The sequence below is a fragment of the Neomonachus schauinslandi genome, chromosome 11 (assembly GCF_002201575.2).
Source record: "Neomonachus schauinslandi chromosome 11, ASM220157v2, whole genome shotgun sequence".
In the NCBI taxonomy this organism is placed as follows: domain Eukaryota; kingdom Metazoa; phylum Chordata; class Mammalia; order Carnivora; family Phocidae; genus Neomonachus; species Neomonachus schauinslandi.
The window spans coordinates 97,404,684-97,431,064 of NC_058413.1; the positions used below are offsets into that span (position 1 = coordinate 97,404,684).

General features: G+C 52.5%; 2 protein-coding genes across 4 annotated transcripts in view; one reads left to right on the top strand and one right to left on the bottom strand.

Annotated features, from left to right (window-relative positions):
- The first annotated feature begins 1,630 nt into the window (after positions 1 to 1,630).
- On the top strand, positions 1,631 to 22,779 carry BACE1 (beta-secretase 1). The gene is made up of 9 exons (XM_021696559.2): positions 1,631 to 2,058; positions 15,027 to 15,115; positions 16,581 to 16,797; positions 17,303 to 17,440; positions 18,337 to 18,471; positions 19,449 to 19,550; positions 19,909 to 20,058; positions 20,316 to 20,487; positions 21,127 to 22,779. Exons 1-9 carry the CDS (start codon positions 1,798 to 1,800, stop codon positions 21,366 to 21,368), a joined length of 1,506 nt encoding a protein of 501 aa, XP_021552234.1. The 5' UTR covers positions 1,631 to 1,797; the 3' UTR covers positions 21,369 to 22,779.
- Positions 22,780 to 23,901: 1,122 nt separating this feature from the next.
- The window catches only part of RNF214 (ring finger protein 214), a 44,296-nt gene continuing 41,816 nt past the window's right edge, over positions 23,902 to 26,381 (bottom strand). For all 3 annotated transcript variants that reach the window (XM_044919743.1, XM_021696558.2, XM_044919744.1), the window contains one exon: positions 23,902 to 25,927. In XM_044919743.1, the coding sequence (XP_044775678.1) occupies positions 25,862 to 25,927 (66 nt within the window). In that variant the 3' untranslated portion in view covers positions 23,902 to 25,861. The remainder of the gene's footprint in view (positions 25,928 to 26,381) is intronic.

Here is a 26,381-nt window from a genome sequence, read left to right on the forward strand (position 1 = left end):
ATGGGATTCTTGATCTCAGAGTCATCAGTTCAAGCCCCAAGCTGGGTGTGGAGCCTACAAATAAATAAATAAATAAATAAATAAATAAATAAATAAATAAATAAATAAATAAATAAATAAAATAAAAAATGTATGAACTACGTGGGAGAAGAGTAGTGATAATGACCTTCCTTTGGCTAAGCCTGACTCTAATGGGAGTAAGTTCAGCCTCTCCACTATTATGTTTTCAATGATTTTTCTGTTAGGTTGTTTGAGAAGTTCCCCCTTCATTTTTATCAGAATTACTGAATTTTAACAACAGCTTTCCACACTGCTTAAATAATATGTTGATTTGGGGCACCTGGGTGGCTCAGTCGTTAAGCGTCTGCCTTCGGCTCAGGTCATGATCCCAGGGTCCTGGAATAGAGCCCCGCATTGCATTGGGCTCCCTCTTCAGTGGGAAGCCTGCTTCTCCCTCTCCCCCCCCCCCCCCCGCTTGTGTTCCCTCTCTCGCTGTGTCTCTCTCTGTCAAATAAATAAATAAAATCTTTAAAAAAAAATATGTTGATATAATCGTATGGCTTTTCTCCTTTAAGCTGTTAGAGCTCTGAAGCTTTTTGTTTTAAGCTCTCACTGGTTAATATCACTTCTCCGAGTGATAACACTTTGAAGCTGACCGTAGCCGTTTGTCCTGAGTCTGACTGGCAGCCCAGAAATGAGGAGGCTCTTGGGGACTCACGGCATTTGGGGTGGAGGTGAGGGCAGGTAGAGTATCACAGGCACAGAAAGATTCAGGTGAGAGAAGACCCACAAGATTGCAGGCTCCAGTGGAGACAAATCGCCCCTGCACTTTCCCCTTTGCACCTTGCTTATGCAGTTGGCTGCCTAGAATACCCTCTATCCCTCTTACTCTTGCTCCCCCAATCTCTGCCCGTGCAAATCCCACCCATTCTTTACAGCTCAAATTAAATACCTCCTCCTCCCACCCAGTCATTCCAGATCCCCAGCCCAGATGGCCCCCCAAGTCCCTACTCGTCAATGCCACATCGTCTGGTATGGTGCACGTGCATTTTCTCTCTCCGTGTAGCCCCAGTGCCTGGAAGAATGCCTGGCATGCAGCGGGTGCTCAATCAATGCAGAATGAAGGAAATGACCGAATGAGAAGTCTGCCGCCACTCTCTCTCTACGGTCCCTCCCGCCCGGCCAGGGTCCTGCAGGGTGGACTCCGCCTCGGCAGAGGGCATCCCAGACCCCTCGCCAGCCCCGGAAGCTGGGCTGCCGGCCATGGGAAGACTACACTTCCCAGCGATCCCAGGGAAGAGCGAAAACCCTTTGGCTTTGACAGCCGCCGCCACAAGTCTTTCCGCCTCCGCAGCCTGCTAGGAGCTGGGAGCGGGATGACGGTGGCCTGACCGGCACACGCAGCTGCGGGCGCCCGGAGCCCCTGCGCCTTGCCCCGCCGCCCGGCCAGCCCGAGGACCGAGAAGCCCGCGGCCGCCGACCTGCCATGCCCGCCCCTCCCAGCCGCCCGGGGGGGGCCGAGCCGTCCTCTCCCAGACCGCCGCTGAGGCTGGGCGCCGCTGGCCAGATGTAGCCGGCTTCGGCTCCGTCTCCTCCCCTCTCTCTCTGCGGATTTCTCCTGCCCGATCCCCACAGCCTGCACCGGGGGGCCGGCGAGGGGCCTGCAGGCTCCGGAGCCCTGATGCCTCGCAGCTCACTGTCCTGAGCGGCCACCACCAGCACCCAGAGTTGAGGGCAGCAACAGGGCCGGACGCGGTCCCGGAGGGAGCCCAGAGGGCCCCGAAGGCCAGGCCCACCATGGCCCAAGCACTGCCCTGGCTCCTGCTGTGGATGGGCTCGGGACTGCTGCCTGCCCACTGCACCCAGCCTGGCATCCGGCTGCCCCTGCGAAGCGGGCTGGGGTCGCCCCCCCTGGGGCTGCGGCTGCCCCGGGAGACCGTGGAAGAGCCGGAGGAGCCCGGCCGGAGGGGCAGCTTTGTGGAGATGGTGGACAACCTGAGGGGCAAGTCCGGTCAGGGCTACTACGTGGAGATGACCGTGGGCAGCCCCCCGCAGACGGTAAGGTCGCCAGGCCAGCCCTACCCTCCTTCCTGCATGGGGGGGGGCGGGGTGCAGCGTGCTGGCCCCTGCTAAAATGGGCTGGATGGTGCGGGCAGGAGGGACCCTCTCCCAGATGTTTCCTCTGGGATCCCATTGGTAGCAGTCAGCCCCAAAGTTCCCCTTTCCCACCTCCCTTCCCCTCACAGGCTTCCCTGCCTCCCTCATCTGACTGCCCTCTGCTCACCCCAACCTCAAACACCTACCCCTCAGTAAGGATTCGGGACAAGACAAACACTCCGGTGGGGGAGCCTGGCCTGGGGAAGGGGCACTGTGAACAGGTGTCAGCCCTGCCAAGCCTGAGTCTCCCAACCCTGGCACTCTGGATCTTGGTCACCCAACCCTTTCCCCTCCTCTGGTGTTCCGGGAACCTGGGCTTCTGACCATCATTCCCAGCACCTTGAGGACCCAGGAATCCCGGCACGAGCTGGAGCAGACACTTGCTCCCACTGTCTGGGTTGGCACGGGGACAAAAAAGCGAGGTCTCTCAGTTCCTCCTGACCTCCACTCGAGCCCAGAAGCCCTGGACAGACTCCTGCTTCCCCAGCCCCTCCCAACTCCTCCCCCTCCCCCTGTGCCTCTGCACCCCAGCCCCTCCCCTTCCCCATGCCGCTGAGCACAGGCCAGAGGGGACTGAATTGAGCCTGGGGAAAGGACTAACTGCAGCCCAGGAGCCAGAACCCCCTTCTAAGAATGCGACTCCTTCTGTGAGCCCATAGGCGCTGGGGGGCGGGGGGGGGGGGGGCGGGAAGGGAGCATGGCAGCGTAAAAAAAACACTGCCAGCCCTCCCCTTCCTTCCAGTCCTCCACAGGACCTGCAAGGTGGCTGGTGGAGGTGGCACCCTCCGTGCCTGTGTGGGTGGGGTGCTGTGGCTACCCACTGGGCACATCTGCCTCCTCTGTTGGTGGGCCTGGGCGCGGGTGGCGGGACAGTTGTGCATGTGCTGGTGTGTGTCACCTTGAATCTGAGCCTGCACATTGCTGGGAGCCAACCCCCTCCCCCGGATCTTTGGGATCTGTGTCCGGGAGGCCTGTCCTTGGGAGGGTCCGTGAAGGTGGGAGTGTGTTTACGTGTAGAGAGGGAAGAGCCACACTTCTCTGAACTTCTCAGGCAGCTCTTACACTGGATCTGGGAGAAACACAAACCTCCATCCCCCAAATACTTGACAGAAGTGAGTCTTCCTAGGTCCCTGCCACCCAGGCCTACCTCCCACCTCCCAGCTGATGCAAGGCTCTGGTCTCCCCTATTCACCCCTTCTCTTTCCTGAGTACTCTAACTTCCCCAGAAAGTCTCAGATCAGTGTGACGATAGGCCCCTAGCCACCGGGGCCAACAGGAGGCTAGGTATGATCAGATAGCAGGGGGATGTGGGACCTGCAACCCCCTGGGTGTCTGCTACTGAGAAGCTGTCCTAGGGCTTAACACCCTGGGGCACCGACACACAAAGGGGCTGTGGAGCCACCAGACAGACCAGGAATTCCAGCTCCACTGCCCACAGCTTTTCCTTTTTTCAGTTGTGCAGCCTGGGGCAAATTATGCAACCCCTCTGAGCCTGGTGCCTTGTCTCCAAAATGGGTGAAATGAGATCTCCTTTGCGAGGTTCTCGGGAGGATTAAATGGGACTGTGGAGGGAAAGTCACCTTGAACACTGCACCCGGACACACGGTTGACCTCTAGTACATAGGAAGTCACTTTCTGCTAATTCCTCCAGCCCTGTCTGCCTCTTCTGGGCTATGCAATGGACCCTAAGAGCTTGAACGCTCTGGGCCACCACGTTTCACACAGTAGAACTGGGGGGACAGGTACTGGTCTTCGCTGGACCCCTGAGATCGTATGTACATCCCCCGGCCCGGAAATTGGCAGAGAGTAATTGCCCCACAAATGTCAGTTCCTTCCCCTTCCTTCCTAGAAAGGGAAAGTGGGCCTATAGTTCAATGCTGGCCCAAGGAACCATTACCAGGGAGCCCACAGTTGGAATGACTCTGGGTCACCCTTTGGCTGGGAGCCCGAGCCAACGCCAGCCAGTCTGTACTCTGTGGTGACTTCGATTCTCTCCCCAGCAGTCTCGAGCAGGAGGCCCCTTCTCCTTGCCTGGTAGGGCTGTTGTGAGCACCAGATGAGGACCTGGTGGGCAGAGCACTTTCTATATGCCAGGTGATTAGGTGCGGGGGTTGAGAGCTGATCCACTAAGAGACAGGAGATAGGTTTTCTGCCCACAAGGAGTGTCGAGCATGAAAGTGTAAGTGCCAGGACAAGGGAATCCAAAGCAGCACCCAAAGACAGGCAGGCCCCCAGGCCCTTGCCACCAGAGCCTATTACAAACGTAACTTCTCTGGCCCCATCCCAGACCTACTGAGTTAAAATTTGGGGGGCCATGGCTCAAATTTGAGAAGCACTGATCTGCAGTCATACAAAGAATGAGTGCTGTAGGTGTGCAGGAGGTAAAATCAGGGAAGGCCTCCCGGGGGAGGTGTACTGTGAGCATGATCTTGAAGGATGGTTAGGAGGGTGGCTCTTCCCAGCGGGGAAATAGCACCTGTCCCATTGAACTCTCATTGCACTTAACTCGAATGTCCACTGCTTCCCCGCCCTTAGCCTGGGCCCCTGGGACCAGAAGAAGCCACAACGAATGAGAGAATGAGTCATGCGCCTTTGTTCAGGAGACAGTGAGAAACCCAGTTGAGTTAATCCTACAGGTTTGGGTAAATAGGATAGAGCCCAATTGCCAAAAGCCTTAAATATGAAGCTCTAAGGTTTGGGCTTGGGTCGGCAGATATGAGAGGAAGCTTGAATTTCTTTGTATCAGGGAATGACATGGGGAAAGCAATCTTTTAGGAAGAGACATCTGACTTTGAGGAAGAGTGGGACTGAGAGGTACAGGGGCGGCAGGCTCGGTCACAGCAATCCAGGTATGAGGCCTCACCACAGGGACAGCATGTGGCCGTGATAAGACGGAAAGGGAAGGGAAGACCAGGATGCAGGAATGTCACAAGGCAGCCAGACACAGGACTTGGGGATACTGGTGTGAAGGGTGAGGAAGAAGGCATGAGATGATTTCATGATCCTGATCTGGGCTGAACGGAGGATAACAAGACCATCTGAGGGACCAGGACAACTGGCAGGAGGAGTTGGTGTATCAGTAATGGGATACAACTATATACTTGTATTTATGGTGGCAGTTTATGTAAAGTTTTCAAATATATTCTACATAATTTTCTCCTTGACAGTAATTCCTGCAATATATACAAATGGTCTTACCCCTCGTGACTTCTAGCAAAAGAAATGGGGAGTGAAAGTTTAAATAATTGGCCAGGAGACAGGCCCGTAAGCTGAGACCCTTTGTCATCTGGATCTTTCTACTCTGCCAGCCACCTGCCCATGCATCTTGGGGGGAGATGAGAGGGTTTATCATGAGCATTCCTTTTCATTCTCCCATGACACCTGCTCATGTGTCCCTTACTACACTTAAGTAGTATTATAGAACATATTATAACTGTTTTTTTGTATTTGTTTCCCTCCCAGAACATCAAGGTCTAGAGGACAATGTCTTTTAAAAAGGTTTTTTTTTTTTTTGCAGTGTCTTACTTCTCTTTAATATCTATGATAGCGGCAGATTCAGAACACGCACCTAAAAAACGTTGAGTGAGTGAATAAATAAAATGTAAGACATCTAAAGAGAACTCTCGATGGGCAATTCTAAGTGCAGGACTGGAACTCTTGGAGAAAGAAGCACTTTCATCCTTTTCACTTAAATGAAAGGATATCATCTCATTATAATGGGATGAGCATCAGCCTCCAAACCCAGGATAATAATGATTGTTTGGACTGAAATCTGCTGGTAGTCAATGCAGTTTAGCAAATGCTCATTGAGCACCTACTGTGCGCAGAAGAGAAAAGTGATGTCACTGACCCAGCCCTTGGAGAGCTCACAATTTGGTGTGAGACTCATATGAACAGCTAAATATCATACGAGACCGAAAGCATTTGGTGCAAAAAGAACAGTGAGTCTTAGAAGTGCAAAGAAAGAAGCAGTTACTACTGACAGGGTGTTAGGTTAGGCTTGCTGGGAAAGGTAGCATTTGAGTATGGCCTAGAAAGATGAGAAAGCTTTGCTATTTGGAGAGAAAGGTTTATGAAGAGAGGCATGCATGAGCTGGGCTGAGAAGCTGGGAGTTGTGGCAGGGATGCTAGGAGGCGGAGTGGAGGTTGGGTTGTATTCTGCAGGCAGGCGAGAGTCCCTTTGAGTATATGAGAAGGGCAATGGTCTAGTGTCGTTCCGGTTTGAGGAAAACAACTCCAGGGTCGAACATAGCTGGATAATCTAGAGCCTGAGACTAGGACATGAGTCAGGGCACAAGGGCCCAAAAGATGCTGGTGGCAGTGAGGACAGAAAGGAGGGGAGGTCCTCAGAGATCCAGCCTTCACATGTCAGTTCAACCAGATGTTCTCTGCTCCTGGGGAGGGAGAGGGAAGAGAAGAGGTTCCCCGCCTTGGAACCTCTCTGTTTTATCAGGGAATACAACAAAAGGAGCAGACTTTTAAAGCACAATATAGGTCATCAAAATTCCATGCTTATGATTCTGCTTTACTTGCAAGGGATAACTACTAGCATGTCCATTGGGGGGTGAGGAAACTGAGGCGCAGAGAGACTAAGGGGTTTGCCCAAAGAGACTCAGATAAGGAAAACAGAGCTGGGGTTCAAATCCAGGTCTTTGGATTCCAGGTCCAAATACTGGGTTCTTTCCTGTGTTCTCCAGTCTGGGACATGTTGGTTGCCTTTGAAATGCCAGTGGGCCATTCTTATTAGTGGATCCAGCAACTAGCTGAGCATGGGGATCTGGAAACCAGGAGAGAAGTTAGGACTGGACAGGTGGACTCTGGAGTCACCTGCAGAGAGGTGGTTTGGAAGCCAAGTTAGCAAATGGGCTTGTTCTTTGAGAGAATGGAGGGAAAAGGCGGGGGGGTGGGGTGGGTGGGAAATGATTAGGGAAAGAATATTGAATGTAGACTGGGGCTCAAGGGAGCAAGAGAAGATGATCAGAGAAGTAGAAAACTGTGAGGGTTCAGGGTCTCAGAAACCAAGAAGGGCCAACCGGTTTTCCACCCACCTCTCCCTCGAATGGTTTTCAGCCTGTGATTTGTGGGATTCTATAAAGGGACCTCAAGGATGAAGGAGGTTAGCAGGAAGGTTAAGAGGCAAGACTTTGGACCTTTCACACCTCCCATTACCAAGCCCTCCCTCTTCTCCCTGCCCAGAAGTCAGCTTTTATTGTTTTTATACAGTGGAATTCCAGGTCCTTCCTTCCCTCCTCCCTCCCTCCCTCCCTCCCTCCCTCCCTCCCTTCCTTCCTTCCTTGCTTTCCTAAAAAGGTTGAAAACCACTGACCTCAAAGAGCCACCATCCAAATTAGACAAAGCAAGATTACACAAGATCCCACTTCTAAGTTGCCCACCCAGTCCCTGAGACCACAACTCCCCTCAGGTTGCACAGAAGGCTTTGCTAGGACCCTCACACTGTCATTTCACACACTTCTCCTCCTCTGCCTCCTCAAGTCAGGAGAGAAAGAGTTCAGCTGCGAGTGGGGGGTATGGGAAAGACTGGGACCTCCCTCTAAGGTGGAAGGTCAAGAACCCTTCTTGGGTATCTCCAATAAAGATCTAAGCGGAAAATTGTGGTTGCAAATCCAGGAAGAGAAACATCTCTCAGGGAATCTGCCATACCTGACCACTAACTTCTCTTCTGGGAACAGCTCTCTTGGGGGCCTGGGCAGTGGAGAGTTCTGGGCAGGAGCCAGACCCTCTTCCCAGTCCTGGAGCTGCCCCGAGCTGCCCCTGGCAGGATGGGCCCAGAGGGCTGGGAAGCATTCACTGATGCTCGCTTGCCACATGCTCAGGTGCTGTAGCCAGCGGTTCCTGAGAGGGAGGAGGTGCTCCCTTTTGAGGGCAATGATGAATCAATAGTCTTGGGGCTGACTGGGGGAGCCAGGATTCCCCGGTCTTTTTCCCCCAAGACTCTGACAAAGCCACGGCAAACTGGCTGAGCTCCCTGCCTCTGCCACCCCAGCCTGTCCCGTTTCAGCAGGTCTTCTGGGCTGCTACCAACATGTGGCTACTCTCTCCACTGCCCACTGTACCCCCCCCACCCCCCGTGTCCAGGCTGCACTGGCCTCTCGGGGCTGGTGAACCCCACCGACTCTTTTCCAGTGCCTGTAGAGTTTTTGCCGAATAGCACAAGGCATGAGCGATGGCATCTCCCTATGGCTCAAACAAGCCTGTACTGAGCATGACCCAGGTGCCCTGGAGGAGACTGGGCTTCTGCCAGAGATCAGCTATCTTTTCAACTGAGGACAGAACAAGAGAAGATTAAAGCCACCGCAACCTGTGCATAGGACACGACTAGACAGTAGGAGGGACTTGCGGTCTGACAATGAAAAGCAGGTAGCTGATTGATGCTGTGAGACCTCACAGACTGGGGGGTTTCCAGGGGGTTCTGTGGAGGCTGCAGGCGCTGCAGAGCTGCCTCAAGAGCCACCACGGGGTGGGGGACAGAGACCGAGGAAGCAAAACCTCTCTCCAAAAGAACAACTCTTGTTTTTTTCTCTTTGGTACACTGGGATCCTACATAAGGTTGGAAAAGGGTTCTGCTGCTTAAAAAAAAATAGAAAACCCATCGTCTTAGATCTGTTCTTTAAGAATAGACATGGACATTTTTTGACTGTTCACATCCATCATATCATTTGAATAGGAAGCCTTGATAAATATTAGTTGAGCTGGGTTTGACACTGGGGGACATGCAGCATCCTGTCCAAAGGGAGAAGGGTGCATCAGATAAGGTTTGGGGTGACCCCACCACCTTAGAATTCCTTAAAAAAAAAAAAAAAAGCCCAAAGTAAGGTAAGTGGCACCAGGGAGCCTGCTTGCCCCCAGGTATCAATTGTCAGCTTCAGCCTGGAGAGAGAAGTGGAAGGCAGAGGATATGTCTAGGGAAAGGATTTCCAGTGGGTCAGCCAATGTGGTCAAGGTGGAGGGAACCTGGATGGGACCCAATCACTGGACTCAGTTGGAGGCAGGAGCTATGTGCTCTGTTGGCCCTCAGCCACTCCCAGCTGCTGACGTTAGGCTCCTCTTGTCCTTCCTTGCTCCCTTTTCTCAGGCTTGGGCAAGCTCATGTCTGGGAATATCCACTTAGGAGAGCAGATGAAGCTGACTCCAGGCTCAGGGACCAAGGAAGTCCTTGGTCTAAGAACCTGCGTGGATAATCCAGCCAACGTCATGGGTATGGTGGGCATCAGTTATCATTGTCACCATACACAGTCCCAGACTAAATTATGCCTATGAGGCACCTGGGGCTGAGAATGAATAGCAAGAATCTGTAGGGTCACAGGGAACTGCAGGAAATGAGGCAATTACTGGAAAAAAATCATTATGGAGCTCCTGCGGAGGGCTAGGGACAAGTAAGATAATAACGGTACAAACGGGCTCCCTACCCTTGTGGGGCTCATAATATGGGGGACAGACATTACATAAATGATTAAAGGTCTGATGAGCGATATACAAAGGAGCACAGGTGTTACTGAGGACCTGCAGGAGAAGGAGCCTTATCTTGGCTGGGGGCATCAGGGCAAGACCTTTGGGAGAAAGGATATTTACACTGTGACTTGAAAGATGACTAGAAGTTAGACAAAACAGGGAGAGAATATTCCAGGCATAGGAAATAGTGTACGCAAAGGTGCAGAGCTGAGAGAGCCTCGTGCTTTTGAGAAGCATGAGAAGCATGGTAAGGGAGGGGGAAAAGTGATGAGAAATGTTCATTGGAGTCGACCGATGGTTGGTGAGATGCCCCCAAGGACAAGGATTTCAGGTTTGAATTCAGATAGTGTATCTGGTATCTGATGCTGTGTAACAAATTATTCTGAAACTTGGTGGCTGGAAACGAGCCGTTTTGGTTTTCAGGATGGTGTGGGTTCGCTGTGGCTCTTCTCCAGGTCTTATCTGGGCTCACTCACATGGCTGCATTCATCTGGTGGGCCAGCGGGGGGCCTGCTGGACCTCTTTCTCCATGAAATCTTTCATCCTCAAGGAGGCAAGATGGAGCTTCACCATGCAGTCTCAGGACTGCATTCCAAGAGGAATCCCCAGTGCACAGGCCCTGACCAAGCCTCTGCTTTCCTCCTTGGCTGATGTCCCATTGGCCAGAGCAGTCACATGACCGAGCCTAGTGTCGACGTCAGAGGGGATCACACAAGGGCCTGGATACAGGGGTGTGTGATTCATTAGTGTAGCAATCGACCATATACTTCCTCTCCAAGTGAGAGACGGGAAGGTCAAGGACATGAAAGACCAGATGTGGGGTTGGTTAGAACCAGCGGATTCCTGTCCAGCTGTGTGGATTGTTGTGTAAGATGGGTCAAGTGGCCCGCTCATTCCACATGTCCATTTCCTTCTCTGTAAAATGGAAGAAGGCCTTCTACATCTCAGGTTTGGGTAAAAGGCTTGCTTGACAAGAATATAAGAGCCCTTCCCCCATCAACTCAGAGGCCCACACAGAAGGAAAGAGACTTCCTCTCTGATAGGAAGAATTAGAGTTAAAGCCCCCTCCTAGGGCCCTGGGATAGGCTACCAAGAGAGGTTGGGATCTTAGTAACTAGAGATCTTTCAGAGTTGATCTTTCAGAATCACCCTAGGATAACAGACAGATGACTCCTGAAGGCTCTTCTCATCCAGAATAATCTGAGCTGTCCCTATCTGTTAGTGAGAGCTGGGGCCAAGACATGTGAGATCTGGGGAACAAAGAGCTTACCCAGAACTCATGGGCTCCACACCCATCTCATCACCCAAGATCTGTTGCTGAAAACTCCTCCAGGGGAGCCTGGCCTGCAGAGTGAAGTGAGCAGGTGTACCTTTCCCTGTGGGGCTTGTTAGCACTTCCCAAGAAGCCACCTTCCCTCAGAGGCCCCCGGGGGCACATCTGTTTGTTAAGTGATTGGCTGTGACCTAGCCCTGACCCCAGGTTGTGATCTCCTGAGGATCTACATACAATAGCTACAGGGACTCCTGAGTCTGCCTGGCCCCAAGGGATGGAGAAGAAGATGGCTCCAGGACTCCAGTCTACCTGAAGACAGGAAGACAGGCATCCGTGTCAAACCACAGCCCTGGTGAAGGGAGCGCAGGTCTGAGCTAGAGTCACACCTAAAAACACCCACAGCTGGGGAGCCACTGAAGGATCTCTCCTTCACCCAACAAACAGGATAGAGTAGCTCTTTTCCCTTTTCTTTCCTTGAGCCATTAATCCGAGTAATACTTATTGCCAGGCACCGTGATACCCATTAGGGATACAATGATGGTTTTTTAAAAATTAGATACAAGGGAGGTGAGATTTAATGTGAAGCTACAGAGTGACACTTTCTATGCAAGCACTTTAAGAAGAGACTATGACCTGGTCTTTCCCCGTTAGGAAGTTTTCCCTTTTGAGCTTGGGATGATGGGAGATGAGTAGACAAACTTGCCCATGGAGAGGAAGATATCTGGGCAGAGCGAATGCTCTACGCAGCTGTCTCCAGGGGGAGGACCATGGCTGGTCTGAGGACCTGTGAAGGCCGGTGTAGCGGGTGAGCAGGGGGCTGGGGCGTAGAGGACAAACTAGGCTGGATGTGCAGACAGGACCAGACAATGAAGGGCCTTGTAGGAAATGTTAAAGCTTTACATTTTTATTTTAATAGCAAAGGAAAACGATTGACACGGAAGGGCAACACGGTCAGATTTGCACTTTGAAAAGACCACCCTAGCCACAGTGCAGAGACAGGATGGAGAGGTTGAAAAGCTATTATGATATTCTAGAACGTGGCCCAGGGGCGGCCAGGGAGGTGGCCAGAGATGAATACATTTACGAGACTTTTGAGAAGGTTAGTTGGACAGGACTCGATGCATCGGGTAGAGATGTGAAGAAGAGGAAAGTGTTAGGACGTCCCCCCAGTTGCTGACTTACAGAACAGATGGACAGTGACGCCATCCACTGACACAGCGAACACGGGGAAAAGGCAGATGGGCGGGACCGTGGAAGGTCAGCTTCGGACATCCTGAATTTGAGGTTATCTTTGAGGGAGTCTGCTCTGTGCTTCTGGAGCTGCAAGGGAAGGAAAGGGCTTAGGGCTCTGAGCTTAGGAGTGGTGGGCATGGAGGTGATACTCGGAGCTGTGGCCGCAGGGGAGGTGGCTGAGGGAGAGCAGAGCCTGCGAGCAAGAGGGCTGAAGCCCTTGAGAAGGGAGCCTGCAAAGCAGACACAGAAGATCTGGTCAGAGCCGTGGGAGGACACCCCCGGGCCGGGGGAGGCGGGGCAGGGAAGGGTGTTTCTAGGAGGGAGAAGTCCTCACAGGCAGATGAGGCCTGATTTGAAAATATCTTTCGTATTTGGTGACATGAAGTCTCTGGTAGCTGTAGTAAGGGCTGTTTTATAGTGGAGGGAGGGGCAGCGGAGAAACGGCTTTGGAATGGGTTGAGGAACGAGTGGGAGGTGAAGAAATGAAGACAGCTTGGCTGAGAACTTTGGTTGTGAAGGAGGGGAGGGGGGCTGGAGGTGGAGGTGACATTAAGGAAGGTTTTTTTAATGGAGAGACTGGGGCATTTGTAAATGCCAATAGGAGGAACCCGGATGGGGTGGGGGGGGGTGGACCGGTGGCGAATCTAGCTGAGGGAAAGCGGGTACTTCCCAGGGTGCGGCGCCCACCCGAGCAGGGGAGGGCCAGCGGAGGGAAAGGACGGCGGGCGTGGCCACGGGCAGGTTGCAAGAACCGGCTGGGGGGATGAGGGAGGTCCCACCGGACAGCGTCTGTCCAGAGCAGGAAGAGGCCGGGCGTCCCTCGCTAAGGTTTGGCGGCTCCGAAACCACCAGCACTCCTCTTCCAGGCTGCCCTTACCTGCCCCGTGTTGTGAGGAGTGGGGGCTCAGCCACCTATGGGGAGCAGGAGGGGGAGAAAACCTGCCCGGGGCTGGAGTAAGAAATGTTGGAAGGACGGACCAGGAATCCCTTCTCCCAGAAGCCAGGAGCACTTTGCAAAGAGCAAATAGTTGGCCATTTGCTCAGGAGGGAATCCCGGCTGTTTGTTTTGCTTTCCCATTTTTTGTGGCAGGTGGAGAGGGGGTGGTGGGCGCACAGGGCCTGAACTCCCAGGGTAGGGGTGGGTGGGGGTCACTCCGCCGTGGGCTTGACCCGCTTTGAGGTGGAAGGGGGAGGCCTTCCTCAGCGGGGAAAGGCTGGGCCTCCTAGCTCAGGAGGGAGTGGTTTGCAGGAGCGGAGAGCAGTGGGGAGGCCTGGACCAGCTGGGGCCTCAGAAAAAAAGCCCTGTGCCAGAGTAAAAGGCGGTCGTGTTTTCCTGGAGCCCGTCAGGCACACATTCCAGGGAGCCCTCTCTTGCACAGCTCTGGGGACCCCCTTTCTTTGGGGTCCAGTGATAGTAGGGAGGGACCTACTGAGGCCAACCTGAGTGCTGGGAGCAGAGCCTGGCAGGTGGGGGAGGGGGTCGGGGGGCGGGCGCCGAGAAGCTGTTTTAATCATTAACCTGGTTGAAATCGGAACTGCTGCGCCTCCAGTTCTATTGATTGTGAAAGCACAGCCCGCTGAGCTGGTGGCCGCCCACAGACCCTGGAGAGGGCGGGGCATGGGGAAGAAGGGCAGGGAGGGGGATGGGAACTGGGCCAGGAGTGGGGGGCTGGGAAGGAGGGCGGGCCGGGGTCAGAGGGCTGGGGCCACCGTGGGGACCAGAGGCGGCGTCTTGGGGACACGGGGAGGCCAGGAGGCCTCCACAGGCATTGGGGGAGGGGCGGCCTACAGAGCCACAAGGGCCACTGAGAGCGGGAAGGAGCCAGAGGACCTGGCAGGGAGGAGGAACCTGAAGCCCAGAGGAGCACAGTGACTTGCCCAAGGTGACGAGGTCAGAGCCTGCACCAAAACTGAGGTCAGCTGACTTCACTGCACTGAGGAGAGAGGACACGGGAGTAAAAGGGCCCTGAGGTCAGGGGAGCCGCTGAGCTGATGGGCATGAAAAGTCAGCACGAGAGGGCTGAATTCTCAGGGTTCCGTGCTTCTGAGAACAGGGGCATTTCCTCTTCTGGCCTGTGAGGATGCTACTGGCATTCAGAACGCGGCTCTGGGCCGAGGGAGGGATCAGGCGGTTGAAGGAGAAAGGAGGGTCAAGAAAGAAGAAATGCTCGAAGGAGCTGCACAGCAAGGAGCACTGGGAAGACACCTGTCCTGATTCACGGAGCCAAAACCCAGGGCCCTGATGAGATGGGTTTTCACCATGACAGCAGAGGAAGCTCCTGCTCCCTACTATTTTCTGATAGTAGGACTCAGAGGCCTGTGTCACCTCAGAGACAGAAGGGGAGCCCTTCGTGGGGAGCCACATTCTGGCAGGCAGGGTCAGAAACGGCAGGACGACGCCGTCCTGGTCCCCACAGCTTCCCTGGCCAGTGCCAGCTCCTGGAATAGCATTTCCGAGCTGGACGGGGATGCGAGCCCAGCTGCCCGCTGGGTGATATGCCTCCTAGGAGGACCAGAGAAGGAGGCAAGGCGCAAGCCCTGCAGACAGAATCGGACAGGTACCCGAAGTGAGTAAGGGCAGTCTGAAGGTAGAGAGAAAAGAGAAATGAAAACCACACAGACGCAGAGATAACGTGGCTTTGACAACACAGAAAATGTTAGGATTCCACAGCGAAGCCAGGAGCAGACACGAGGCCATGCTGAGGATGTCAGAGGATGCCACATTCTGTGGTCATGGTGGTAGCAGGTGCCAGGCTGTCCAGTCCTGCATCCTAGAAGCTTTGCCCTGGACATTCCAAAGGGAGACTTTGTTGCCCGTGGAGTGAAGGACAACGAAGGTAGTGAGCCCAGAGCCTCACGTTGACAACATCTTTCTCTCCCCTTTCTCTGACAGCTCAACATCCTGGTGGACACAGGCAGCAGTAACTTTGCAGTGGGGGCTGCCCCCCACCCTTTCCTACATCGCTACTACCAGAGGCAGCTGTGAGTCCTGGGGAGAGCTAGAGAGAAGAACGCTTCCCAAGGATCCAGGGCCCGGAAGGGTCAGGGGAGGGCTTCGGGGAGAAAGAGGAGCTCCTCGGATCCTTTCCAGGAGAGAAGAGTGGAGAGGGGGGATTTGAGGAGGTCTACTATGGGAAAGGGTAGGTTGAGGGGCCGGCAGGAAGTTCTTCAGGACCGAGACAGGGCAGCTTCCTTGGGGAGGGAAAGAAGGAAGGAGAGGAGCCCCAGTGCTCCCAGAGCCATCTCAGGGTCTTCTTCTCTCTGCCTGGAGACTTCATCCGCACCCCACACCCCCCACAGTGGCTGTCGGGTGTCCGGCGAGACCAACGAAGTCTAGGCAGAGCAGGCTACCGTGACCGCTCCCCGTGCCGTGCTCTCAGCCAGGGGCTGCTCCGGGTGGCACTGCACAGTTCAAGGGAGTGGAGCAAGAGCCTTCCATAAGCCCCACTGCCTGGACCGGTGTCAGGGCCCGACAGCTAAAATGTCTCCCTGCACCACCCAGAGTTCCATCAGCCGGATCTAGCTAACCGGTGGAAGGGAGGGTTGAAGTGGGTTTTTAAGGTAAGAGGCAAAGAGGAATGATGTGGGAGCCTCCTTAGCATAAACACAGGAAGTGGCGAGAAGACATCTAGTGTCTGAGGCGTCTCTGTGTGTGGAAATCTGTGAGGAGAGGCTTACATCCCATTCTTGGACTTCTAGGCAGATGCCAAAGCCACCTGCCACATCTTCTGCCTTCCCTATCGGAAGAAAGCAGACAGGGAGTGGGGCGTGGTGAGGACCCAGGAAAGGGATTCACTCCAGATCCCTGTCCCAGTCCCATCACTGCCCGCCCCACCCCGAACCGGGCACACACACAAGGCCTGGATAGTGGCACAATGAGACACGGGCGAGGGTATCCCATGCTGATGCGCATGTTCCATACGAGTGGTGTGTAATACTTACCTGCTCTGCTGAGATGCTGTGCCAACTCTTCCTTTGGAAGAACTTGCTGTAGAGGTTGCACATTCACCGCGCCTGGCACTTTCTCTACCACTCAGATGGTACCACCGGGTCCCAAGGCAGCGACAGTCAAAGGCCCCTTTTCTCTGGGAGCCTGATGGAGCCGGGGGGAGGAAGAGATGCCCGCTAGCTGTCCCTCGGCGGCAGCGGGCACAATACACAAAGCCTAGGCTTGTTCCCCGCAGGGCCTGAGCTCGAGATCTAGGGATAGGAGCTGTGGAGACAGGAGAGTGAGCCCCAGCCACAGCTCCCCTCATCTGTTTGCAAGCTTACTGTACGTTCTGTTCTGGGTGATGGATCTGGGATGTTCTGCTGAGCAGCCTGAAAGCATCTTATCTTATGTGGGATGCCCCTGAGATAAGGTGAGGCCTCGGGAGTAGGTCAGATGCTGGGTCCCCCTGCAAGTGTTGCGGTCACGCCCCCACAGACCTCTGCCTCCTCTCCACAGGTCCAGCACATACCGGGACCTCCGGAAGGGCGTCTATGTGCCCTACACCCAGGGCAAGTGGGAGGGGGAGCTGGGCACCGACCTGGTGAGCATCCCCCATGGCCCCAACGTCACTGTGCGCGCCAACATCGCTGCCATCACTGAATCAGACAAGTTCTTCATCAATGGCTCCAACTGGGAGGGCATCCTGGGGCTGGCCTATGCTGAGATCGCCAGGGTGAGAGGAGCAAGGCCGAGCCCGGGGCCCTGTGTCTGCACCGCACACCGCATGTTACCCCGGGACGGGCTCGGAGAGAAGGGGAACTGACTAAGGGAGGGACACAGATCAGCCTAAAGGATTAGTTAGCAGGGGATTGGGTGGCAGTCTGAATCTCGTCCCTGCAGAGGGCAGGACTATAGTGAGGGATGCTGTGACAGGTGCAAGATTAGAGTCTGGTTTCTACCGACTCCCAAGATCTTAGGAATAAGGGAACCCCCCCCGACCCCGCCAAACCTGAAACAGGTTAAGCATATGGGGATCAAAGATTCTATAGCTCTTTCCTGTTTGCACTGTGCCAGTGTCTCTTGCTAACCCTCTCTGCCAAATCGCAGTACTTCAAGACAGTCTTTCCCAAGGAACATCCCCCAAGTTTTGCTTTTGCCTTCCAGTTTAGGCAGGAAGCTGGCCTCTTTCCACAGGGCCCTCTGTGTGAGGCCTCACTCCTTGTCTCTTTCTGCCACAGCCCGATGACTCCCTGGAGCCATTCTTTGACTCCCTGGTAAAGCAGACCCACGTTCCCAACCTCTTCTCCCTGCAGCTCTGTGGTGCTGGGTTCCCCCTCAACCAGTCGGAAGTGCTGGCCTCAGTTGGAGGGAGCATGGTGAGTAGGTCCTAGGAGAGGGGAGGTTCTAGCACTGGGCAGAGGGATGGGTATCACCTGCCTCCCCTCCCTCTAAGCTACCGCACAGTCTTGGGCTCCACTACTTAGAATCAAGAGAAACCTCTTTAAACTCCCCACCTCCACTTTTCCTTTTCCATCCTTTTCTTCTTTGCATTATTCCAGAAAGGATTCCAGGTACCTATGGTAAACTTGGAAAGGATGAAATGATTAGGGAACTTCAAAGGAAATGTAAATAAGACTTCTCGGGGCTCCCGGGTGGCTCAGTTGATTAAGCTCAGGTCATGATCCCAGAGTCCTGGGATCGAGCCCCACATCAGGCACCCTGCTCAGCCGGGAGTCTGCTTCTCCCTCTCCCTCTGTGCCCCCACCACTCGTGCTCTCTCTCTCTAATACATAAAATCTTAAAAAAAAAAAAGAAGAAAGAAAATAAGACCTCTCAAATTAAGATGATTCAGTCTGTTGAGCAGAAGGCAGCGATGTAAGGAGTTAAGTCTATTAATTAATTAGGACAGTTGGTGAATGGTTCTCCATCTCCAACATGCAGAGAAAATAAAACTTGAAATAGAAGCAAATAATCATTCATTTAACATTTATTGTGCCAGTTTAAGTTTAAATAACTTTATATTGAGGGCTGTGAGACTCTGAAACAAATAATTTAAAATCCTGTAAAGTCTTCCCCTGATATATTCTTAACACACTTAAGAAACTACAAATCACTTTGGGACAGGATTTGATTAGAAGCAGGAAGATGAGAAAGGTGGCCTGTGAAGGGCCTTGCTACCCTCCCAGAAATCTCTGATCCCACTGCTTGCTCTCTGGGTGACTTGCTGTCCCTCTGTGCCGGGACACGGGTACCTGCCTCCCTTTGTCCCTAGATCATCGGAGGTATCGACCACTCACTGTACACGGGCAGCCTCTGGTACACACCCATCCGGCGGGAGTGGTACTACGAGGTCATCATTGTGCGGGTGGAGATCAACGGGCAGGACCTGAAAATGGACTGCAAGGAGGTAACACCACCAAGGGGGACCCAGGGAAAGGGAAGGGGGAGGCAACATAGCATGAGGTCAGACCCTGAGTTATGAGATTGGGAGGATGAGGCAGAGGAGTAGGACCTGCAGAAAGGGTTGGGGGCTGAGCCCAGGACAATTGGGAGCTTAACGGTGACACAGCAGGACCTGAAGTTGGGGGGCGAGGGACGGGCAGGGCACTTGCAAGGGTACCTTGGGGCTTATGGTCTGGTAAGGAAAAAAAAAAGCATGTCTGGACTCCAGTCACTGCCTTGCTTGACGGCTTTGGGCAAGTCACGTGCGGGGCAGTGTGGGATGATGTAGCGGAAGCGTCCAGCTTTGGAACTGGGAAGACCTGGGTTCCTAGCTCTGCCATTTACTAGCTATGTGCCCTCAGGCAAGTTACTAGGTTGTGTTTCAGTTTCCTCATCTGCAAAACAGAGGGAAAAACAGCTTTTCCAGAGATTGTGGTGAAGACAGAGAAAATAAATTGTTTCTCCCAGTGCCTGGCACACAGAAGTTCCCAATAAACGGTAGCTCAACCATTTGGGTCTTCCTTACCTAGATTCTTAATGTATGTTCAATGAGAATAGATATAAAAGGACTATGAAAAGTTAAAAGCACTATACAAGGTATTTTTATTTTCAAGATTTGAAGAATGTCTGCCCAACCCAAGATACTAAGAGTTAGCATTTACTGAACGCTCCCTACGTGCCGGACACCATTCTAAGCGCTTCACGTGTATTAATTTCATCCTTATAATAACTCTTTGAGGTAGGTGCTATTATTATCCTCATTTTAAAGACGAGGAAACGGAGGCACAGAGGCTGAACAACTTGCCCAAGGGTATACTCCTCTAAGAGAAGTGCCAAGCCAGGATGCCACCCCAAGCAGTCAGATCCCCCCCTCTGATTCTGGCCAGAGCCCAGCATCAAACAAGGCTTTTGACTCTTCTAAACCTCTCTTCTCCATCCTAGTACAACTACGACAAGAGCATCGTGGACAGTGGCACCACCAATCTTCGTTTGCCCAAGAAAGTGTTTGAAGCTGCTGTCAAATCCATCAAGGCAGCCTCCTCGGTCAGTGGGACTCAGGGCAGGGGTACAAGAGATGATACAGTGTCAGAGGAAGTCCGTGAAGGTCCCTTGTCCCCTCAACAAGGGACAAGTTGTCTACCCTTAGATCCTTCTACTTAAATGTCTTCAGAGCGAGTCTCTTTCATGGGCCTCGGCTTGCTCATTCCACAGGCCCCCTGGTACAGAGTTTTGGCCTCACCCTCCAGCTCTCTTCCCCTAATTCTTGGGTTTCAGTGTGCCCTTCCCCAATTTGGAGATTCCATAGAAAAGCAAAAAGAGAGCCCAGTGTTATCTGAAAGTGGGAGAAGCGCGATGGCGGAAGAGGCGGCTTCCTCACTGTTACCCTTTCTTGGCCACACAGACGGAGAAGTTTCCGGACGGGTTCTGGCTGGGGGAGCAGCTGGTATGCTGGCAGGCAGGCACCACCCCTTGGAACATTTTCCCGGTCATCTCCCTCTACCTAATGGGCGAGGTCACCAATCAGTCCTTCCGCATCACCATCCTTCCACAGGTATGTCCCCAGCCGGAGTCAGTGGGGTCCCAGGAAGAGGGCACGGTTCACACGGGGAGACAGGGAGCCGGCGTGGCTTCGCAGAACGTGGAAGACAAAAGACAGCAGATCCTGCGGCACAAAGCAAGCCCACAGAGCTCGGGGATGGCAGAGGGAAGAGCGGCCCCTGGGCACAGAGATCTAGAAGGCAGAGGCAGGGAGGGGGAGGGATGCAGCGAGGAGGACACCCTTCTCCCTCTCTGACTGCTTGTCTTTAGCAATACCTGCGGCCAGTGGAAGACGTGGCCACGTCCCAAGACGACTGCTACAAGTTCGCCATCTCACAGTCCTCCACGGGCACTGTGATGGGAGCTGTGATCATGGAGGGCTTCTACGTCGTCTTTGATCGGGCCCGAAAACGAATTGGCTTTGCCGTCAGTGCCTGTCATGGTAAGAGCCAGGGGGGAGGGTGTGGGCTCCGTCTGTCCGTGTTCTCACTGTCCGGCAGTTAGGATCCCTGGGCCCCTGTCAGCCCGGGAGGTAGTCACAGTTGCCTCGAGGCAGAGCCAACAGCCGGTGTCAAAGCTAGCGTCCGGGCCCATGCTTTGTCCGTGTGCCCGGCGTGGCGAGGCCTTCCCCGGGCTGTAGCTCCGCCGGAGGCCCGGACCAGCAAGAGCTGCCTCGGCCCCTAGGGAAGCTCTAGATCCCCGGGCCCCATGGGCTGCTACACGATGGGGCCGGGTGTGCCTTCGGAACGGCGGCGGGGTCTTCGGTACCGGCGGAAGCCGGTGAGTGTACTAGGAATACACGGGTCTGTCTTTTTGGTCAACTCAGGAGACTGACCTTTAGGTATCATTCCTGCCGCATGGTTATCCAGGAAAGGGTTGTTGCTCCCAGTGCCCTGGGAGGAGAGACGTGCTTCTACCTAGCAAGGCTCCTCTGGCCTGCTCCTAAATATCTCCAAGGGAGGAGATGCTAGGGCCTCCTCGTGGGCTGATTTCAAGGCCTACCAGGAAGTTCTTTTTGCTCTATGATCCAAACTGCTGTGTGACGGTGAGAGCTGCCCATTCGCGTTTGCCCTTTCTCCAGTGCATGATGAGTTCAGGACGGCAGCAGTGGAAGGCCCGTTTATGACCCCGGACATGGAAGACTGTGGCTACAACATCCCACAGACAGACGAGTCGACCCTCATGACCATAGCCTACGTCATGGCGGCCATCTGCGCCCTCTTCATGCTGCCGCTCTGCCTCATGGTGTGCCAGTGGCGCTGCCTGCGCTGCCTGCGCCAGCAACACGGTGACTTTGCCGACGACATCTCCCTGCTGAAGTGAGGCGGCCCCCGGGCAGGAGACAGGGACTCTCCTGGGCCGCACCTGCTGGCTCACTCTGGGCACGAGCAGGACGCACTGATGGCACTGGTGGCCAGAGCTCCTCAAGACCCTCACCTACCCACCAAATGCCTCTGCCCTGCCCGAAAAGAAGGGCGGGCGGGCACGGTGGGGTACAGGAATGGCACCTGTAGGAATCGGGAGAGCGAAGAAAGCAGCACTCTGGTGGCGGGAACATTCTTGGTCACCTCAAGCCCGAGTTGGGAAATTCTTCAGCCTTGAACCTTTGCCAACCACCCCTCTGGATTCTCCAACCCGAAGTATTCTTCTCTTCTTAGGTCCAGAAGTAGTGGCATCACAGCCAAGTCACCCCCATGAGCGTCTCTCTGCCGTACCCTTGGCAGAGAAAGGGCCAACGTCGCTTCCCTGACCAAAGTCAGTAGGAACGGACGCATGGTTTGCGATTTGCTTTAGTGACAGGGACTGTAGAAACAAGCCTAACATTGGTACAAAGACTGCCTCGTGAATTAAACAAAAATGAGACTGAATATTTGTACAGATGGGGGCGGTTGGAAGAGGAGAGGAGAGGGAGCGCAAAGACAGGGAACAGCTGGGATCAGAGCTAGAAAAGGCAGAACCACGGCCACTCGCCAGTCCCAGTTTCAGACTGCATCTCCAAGATAGAAGCCCATCTTGTAAGATGGGCGTCGCTGCCCGATGTTTTTTCTGTGGTTGTAGCCTGACCGAAAGTGAGTTGGGAAGAAGGGCTTACCTAGCCAAAAAGCTCTTTTTAACTCTCTTAAATGAAAAGTGCCCACTAAGAAGTTCCATCTAACGAATGAATTTCTACCTGAATGATTCCACTTGTCTCTACCTGAACCCTTTACTCCACACATGCTAGGTTAACACTGACACTTCCCACCCCCCACCCCCAGCCCCAGGTGCCCTATGAGAAGCAACTGGAACACACCAAATAGAGCAGGGCCTGGCTCTGTCTTCCTGCTTACGTGTTCACGCCCACCCCCAAACCCCTATTCCTCTGGAGCTCTGCAGCTGAGGTGCTAAGAGGGATAGACAGGAGACCTCTCTTTCTTAACCCTTGAAAGCAGAATCATCAAGGTTCACTCAACAGGTACAGGGTTGATGCCCTGGTGCCTCTGCCTGGATTTCTTCCTGTTCAGCAGTAAGTAGTAGTAAGATCTCCACACGATACAGAGCGGTTTCATCGCCTTCTCACCCTCTCTGATGTCCCCTCCATTAACTTGGCTAAGGCACCCCACAGGGGCACTAGTATTACACCCAGTGTCAGAAACGCAGGGCTTTCTGGCTCTAGCCAGAATTCTATCAATTGGCAATTCTATCAATAGGCAATTCTATCATTGCCTTCGATAACAAGGCTGCTAGAGAAAGGCTGCCAGCCTCAGGGCTTCTGTACTTCCTTCACCACCAGAGCCCCTCAGGGGATGCCATCCTTCTCCCCTATCTTACTCCTTACTCCCCACTCCGAATAGTACTTGGGTACCCAGGCTGGTTCTTGGGCTAGGTAGTGGGGACCAAGTTCATTTCCTCCCGATCAGTTCTAACACAGTCAACTCTGATACCAGTGTTAGTGGAAGACGTGATTCTCCGCGTATACCCACCGGGTCCTGTCGCTAGCTTGTCAACACACTGCTTCCAGGGATGGGACCTGCCGAGTGTGGAATTACCTGATGAGGGAAAGGGAAATACAAGGAGGGCCTCTGGAGACCCTGGCCTCGGCCAGCTGCCCACAAGCCATAAACCAATAAAACAAGAATATTGAATCACAGTTCTTTATCTGGGTTCTCTTCATTCCCCTTGCACTTGGTGCTGCTTTGGCCGACTGGGAACACCCCTAACCACAGAGACTGTCAGGAAGACTGGAGAGTGTCCGTTTCCAGCTCGGAACTTACTGTGTAAATAAACTTCCAGAATTGCTACCATGTAATAAAAACGCCACATTCTGCTTTATAATTTCTATCCATGTTGGGGAAAACTGGCTTTTCCCCAGCTCTTTCCAGGGCATAATACTCAACCCCTTCATTAGTTAAGTCCCACTGTCAGATTTTTTAAAAAAAACCTTGTACTTATTTTTCTTTTTACAGTTACTTCCTTTCTACCCTGAAACTTTAACTCTAAGTGTAAAAAAAAAAAAAAAAAAATCTCGACAACAGCTTCTTGCTTGTAAAAATATGTATTATCTATCTCTATTTTTAGAGTCGACTCCTGAAAAGCGACTGTCCCATCTCTACTCACTGCATTAGAGGCCTTTCCCGCCAGTCTGCATGGCTTCTACCCCTGCAGGCCAGGAGACAGAGGGAGAAGGGAGAACAAGGGTGGCCAAAACTTAAATGTTGCTTTCTGATTGATCCCGAACAAGACAGAGAAAAGAGCAACACAGAGGCCCCAGCTCTCGCACACAGCTCCCCAAAACATCTGTCTTCCTGCTATAGTTGGCTTTCAAGGGGCTTTTACTAGGAAGCGGATAAGCACCCCCCCCACCACGTCTTCCTTTCTTCTCTCTATATTCCTTTGGCTTCAAAGATCTGTGGAAAAGAGAATAGCCTTTATATCCATTCCTAATTTCTAGATTTTTAGGTAATACTGAAAAATATTGCTAGTGGCCTAAAGGCTACTGCAAAGTTGATGAGAGAGAAAATCTTTTGATTGCAAGAGAAAAAAATGAATCCCCCAAATGAAAAGAACAAAGGAACTGGTCTTCCATTTTGCCACATTTCCGTTCATGATAGCTACCAAACTGGAGACATTAATATTTCATTAACCAAAGAAAGTGAGTCACCTGACCTCTACAGAGGTGAGAACTCAGGCCATTTCAATCACCCTACAAGATGCCAAGGAGGTCCTGGGAAGTCCAGCTCCTGAAAATGATGCTAGTCAACAAGGCTGAGCAAGTAAGGCAAAAGAAGGGAAGGACTACGTCTAAGAGGCTGATAGGCAAAGACGAAGGACAAAGAAGGAAAAGATCAAAAGCAGAGAGCAGGGAATATAACTGGATCTGAAAGGGAAAGTGTTTGCTACCCGGACAGTGCTGCCAGCGCCAGGAAGCATTTCCAGGTCCCAGAACGGGAACAATTCAGCTGTTGGTAATACAATGATGTTCTTCCCCTAGAGCTAGTGTTTTTGTTTTTTTTTTAATTAACACTTAAGTTTTTCCTTGTTTAATCCAAAAGAGAAGGAAGCTGAAGCCATTTCCTGTAGGAGTAAAGATAAAAGGACAGGAAAAGAGTCAAAGCCCTCAGAGATTCACAGCTTTCACAGGTATAAACCTAAACACCAGAAGTGCTCAATAAGCAGAGGTGGGAAAGCGATCTCGTTCTAGACAGCTATCTATAGAACAAATGACTTCTAAACTTGAACTCCAACCCCCCTTCATGTCACTTTGGCTTCCATTTTTCCCAGGATAGGAAACATGTCCCCCATAATTTTCTTGCTTCAAAAATTAAAATCTGGCATCCCAAGGTCATTCTGCAAGTAATTTTGCACAGACATCTCCTCACCCCAGTGCCTGCCTAGAGCTCACCCAAGGTCACCAAACAACTTGGTTGTGAACCAACTGCCTTAACCTTCAGTGGGGAGGGGGACTAACTGACCAGGAGACCAGAAGTGAAGGGGAAGAGGTGAGGCCTTCACAAGGTTGGTCTGTCAGAGCTTGATCGGAAGCCAACTCAGTGGCAGCAAGGGATGGTTTGGCCCAGGAAAGATCTGTGGGCTGTGCTAGTTTCTAAAGAGAGGCCTATCCAGGAAGTCAGATGGACAGAAGCTTTTGGGGGGGCATGGGAGAAATGGGACCCAGTTATGTTGGTATTCTTAGACTGTGAATTTTGCTGATGTAAAACAGAATATTCTGTAAACCTAATGTCTATGTGCAAATAATGAGCGTTAACACAGTAAAATATTCAATGAAAATTCAAACTATTAGGGTTACATTTTTTTTTCCTCAATCAGTCTCATTTTATCCATTTGGAGTCGAGTGGCTAGAACAACACTGAGGCTTCCGTAGGCTTTCAGTAAGCAAGGCATCTGGTTGGACAGCAGGTGAGCACCAGGGTTCAAATCTGCATACATGAGCCTTAAGAAAATGAACTAGAGGCTGAGCCAAATCAAAGCAGGATGGCCTTAGGGCAACAGCAGCTTCCTAGATGGTTTTTATATTGTACTTGAAAACAGCCCCAGGCAAGGATATCATAATTTCAAGGGCAAACTAAACATCATCTTACCTACAATCTGCATCCCCCGAAGGAACTGCAAGGTGAGAGGGAGAGACCATTTCTGCATAATATACATACTTTCATTTACGAACATTTGGATACAGACTTTCTATACACACATTACCTATATAATAAAAATGTACATGGCATGAGTATAGATCACTGTATAAATATAGAGTTTTAGAAATCTTGAACCCGCGCTTCCTGTTCACATCAGTTTCTCCTCTTCTTCCTCCCCAGTCAGGTCCGTCATTTAAGAGTTGGACAAAAGGGACAAGTGTCATTTGTGTTGGTCTGGGCCCAGAATTTGATACACTGGAAAGGAAGAAAGACATATCTCAGGTTTATCTGGAAAGATGGAGGGAAGGAGGGGAGAGTGTGCCACTGAGGTTCACTGGTCTGAGGAACGCATACTAAGTCAGAAGGGCTCTTACCATCGGGACCAGATGGGCTATTTCATTGGCTCTTACCCCCAAAAGAATCTTCAGAGCAGGGGAACCTGTTCTTCTTACAGGGAACATTAACAATCAGCTAAGAATGGTGTGAAGCTGCTCTGTGTTGGATATCTGGGGTGGCCTTCCCCTTCTCATGATCTGTTTAGGCTGAGATGCACTCCCAACTCCAAATACCCACCACCCTCAAATCTTATTCAGGATTTTTCCTAAGAATTTAGATGTAAATCCAGTTTCTACCTTTTGAAAAATGAAAATGAACAAAACAAAATAGCAAAGAAGGAATCATCCCTGCTGCTCAAAGACTTAACTCTGTC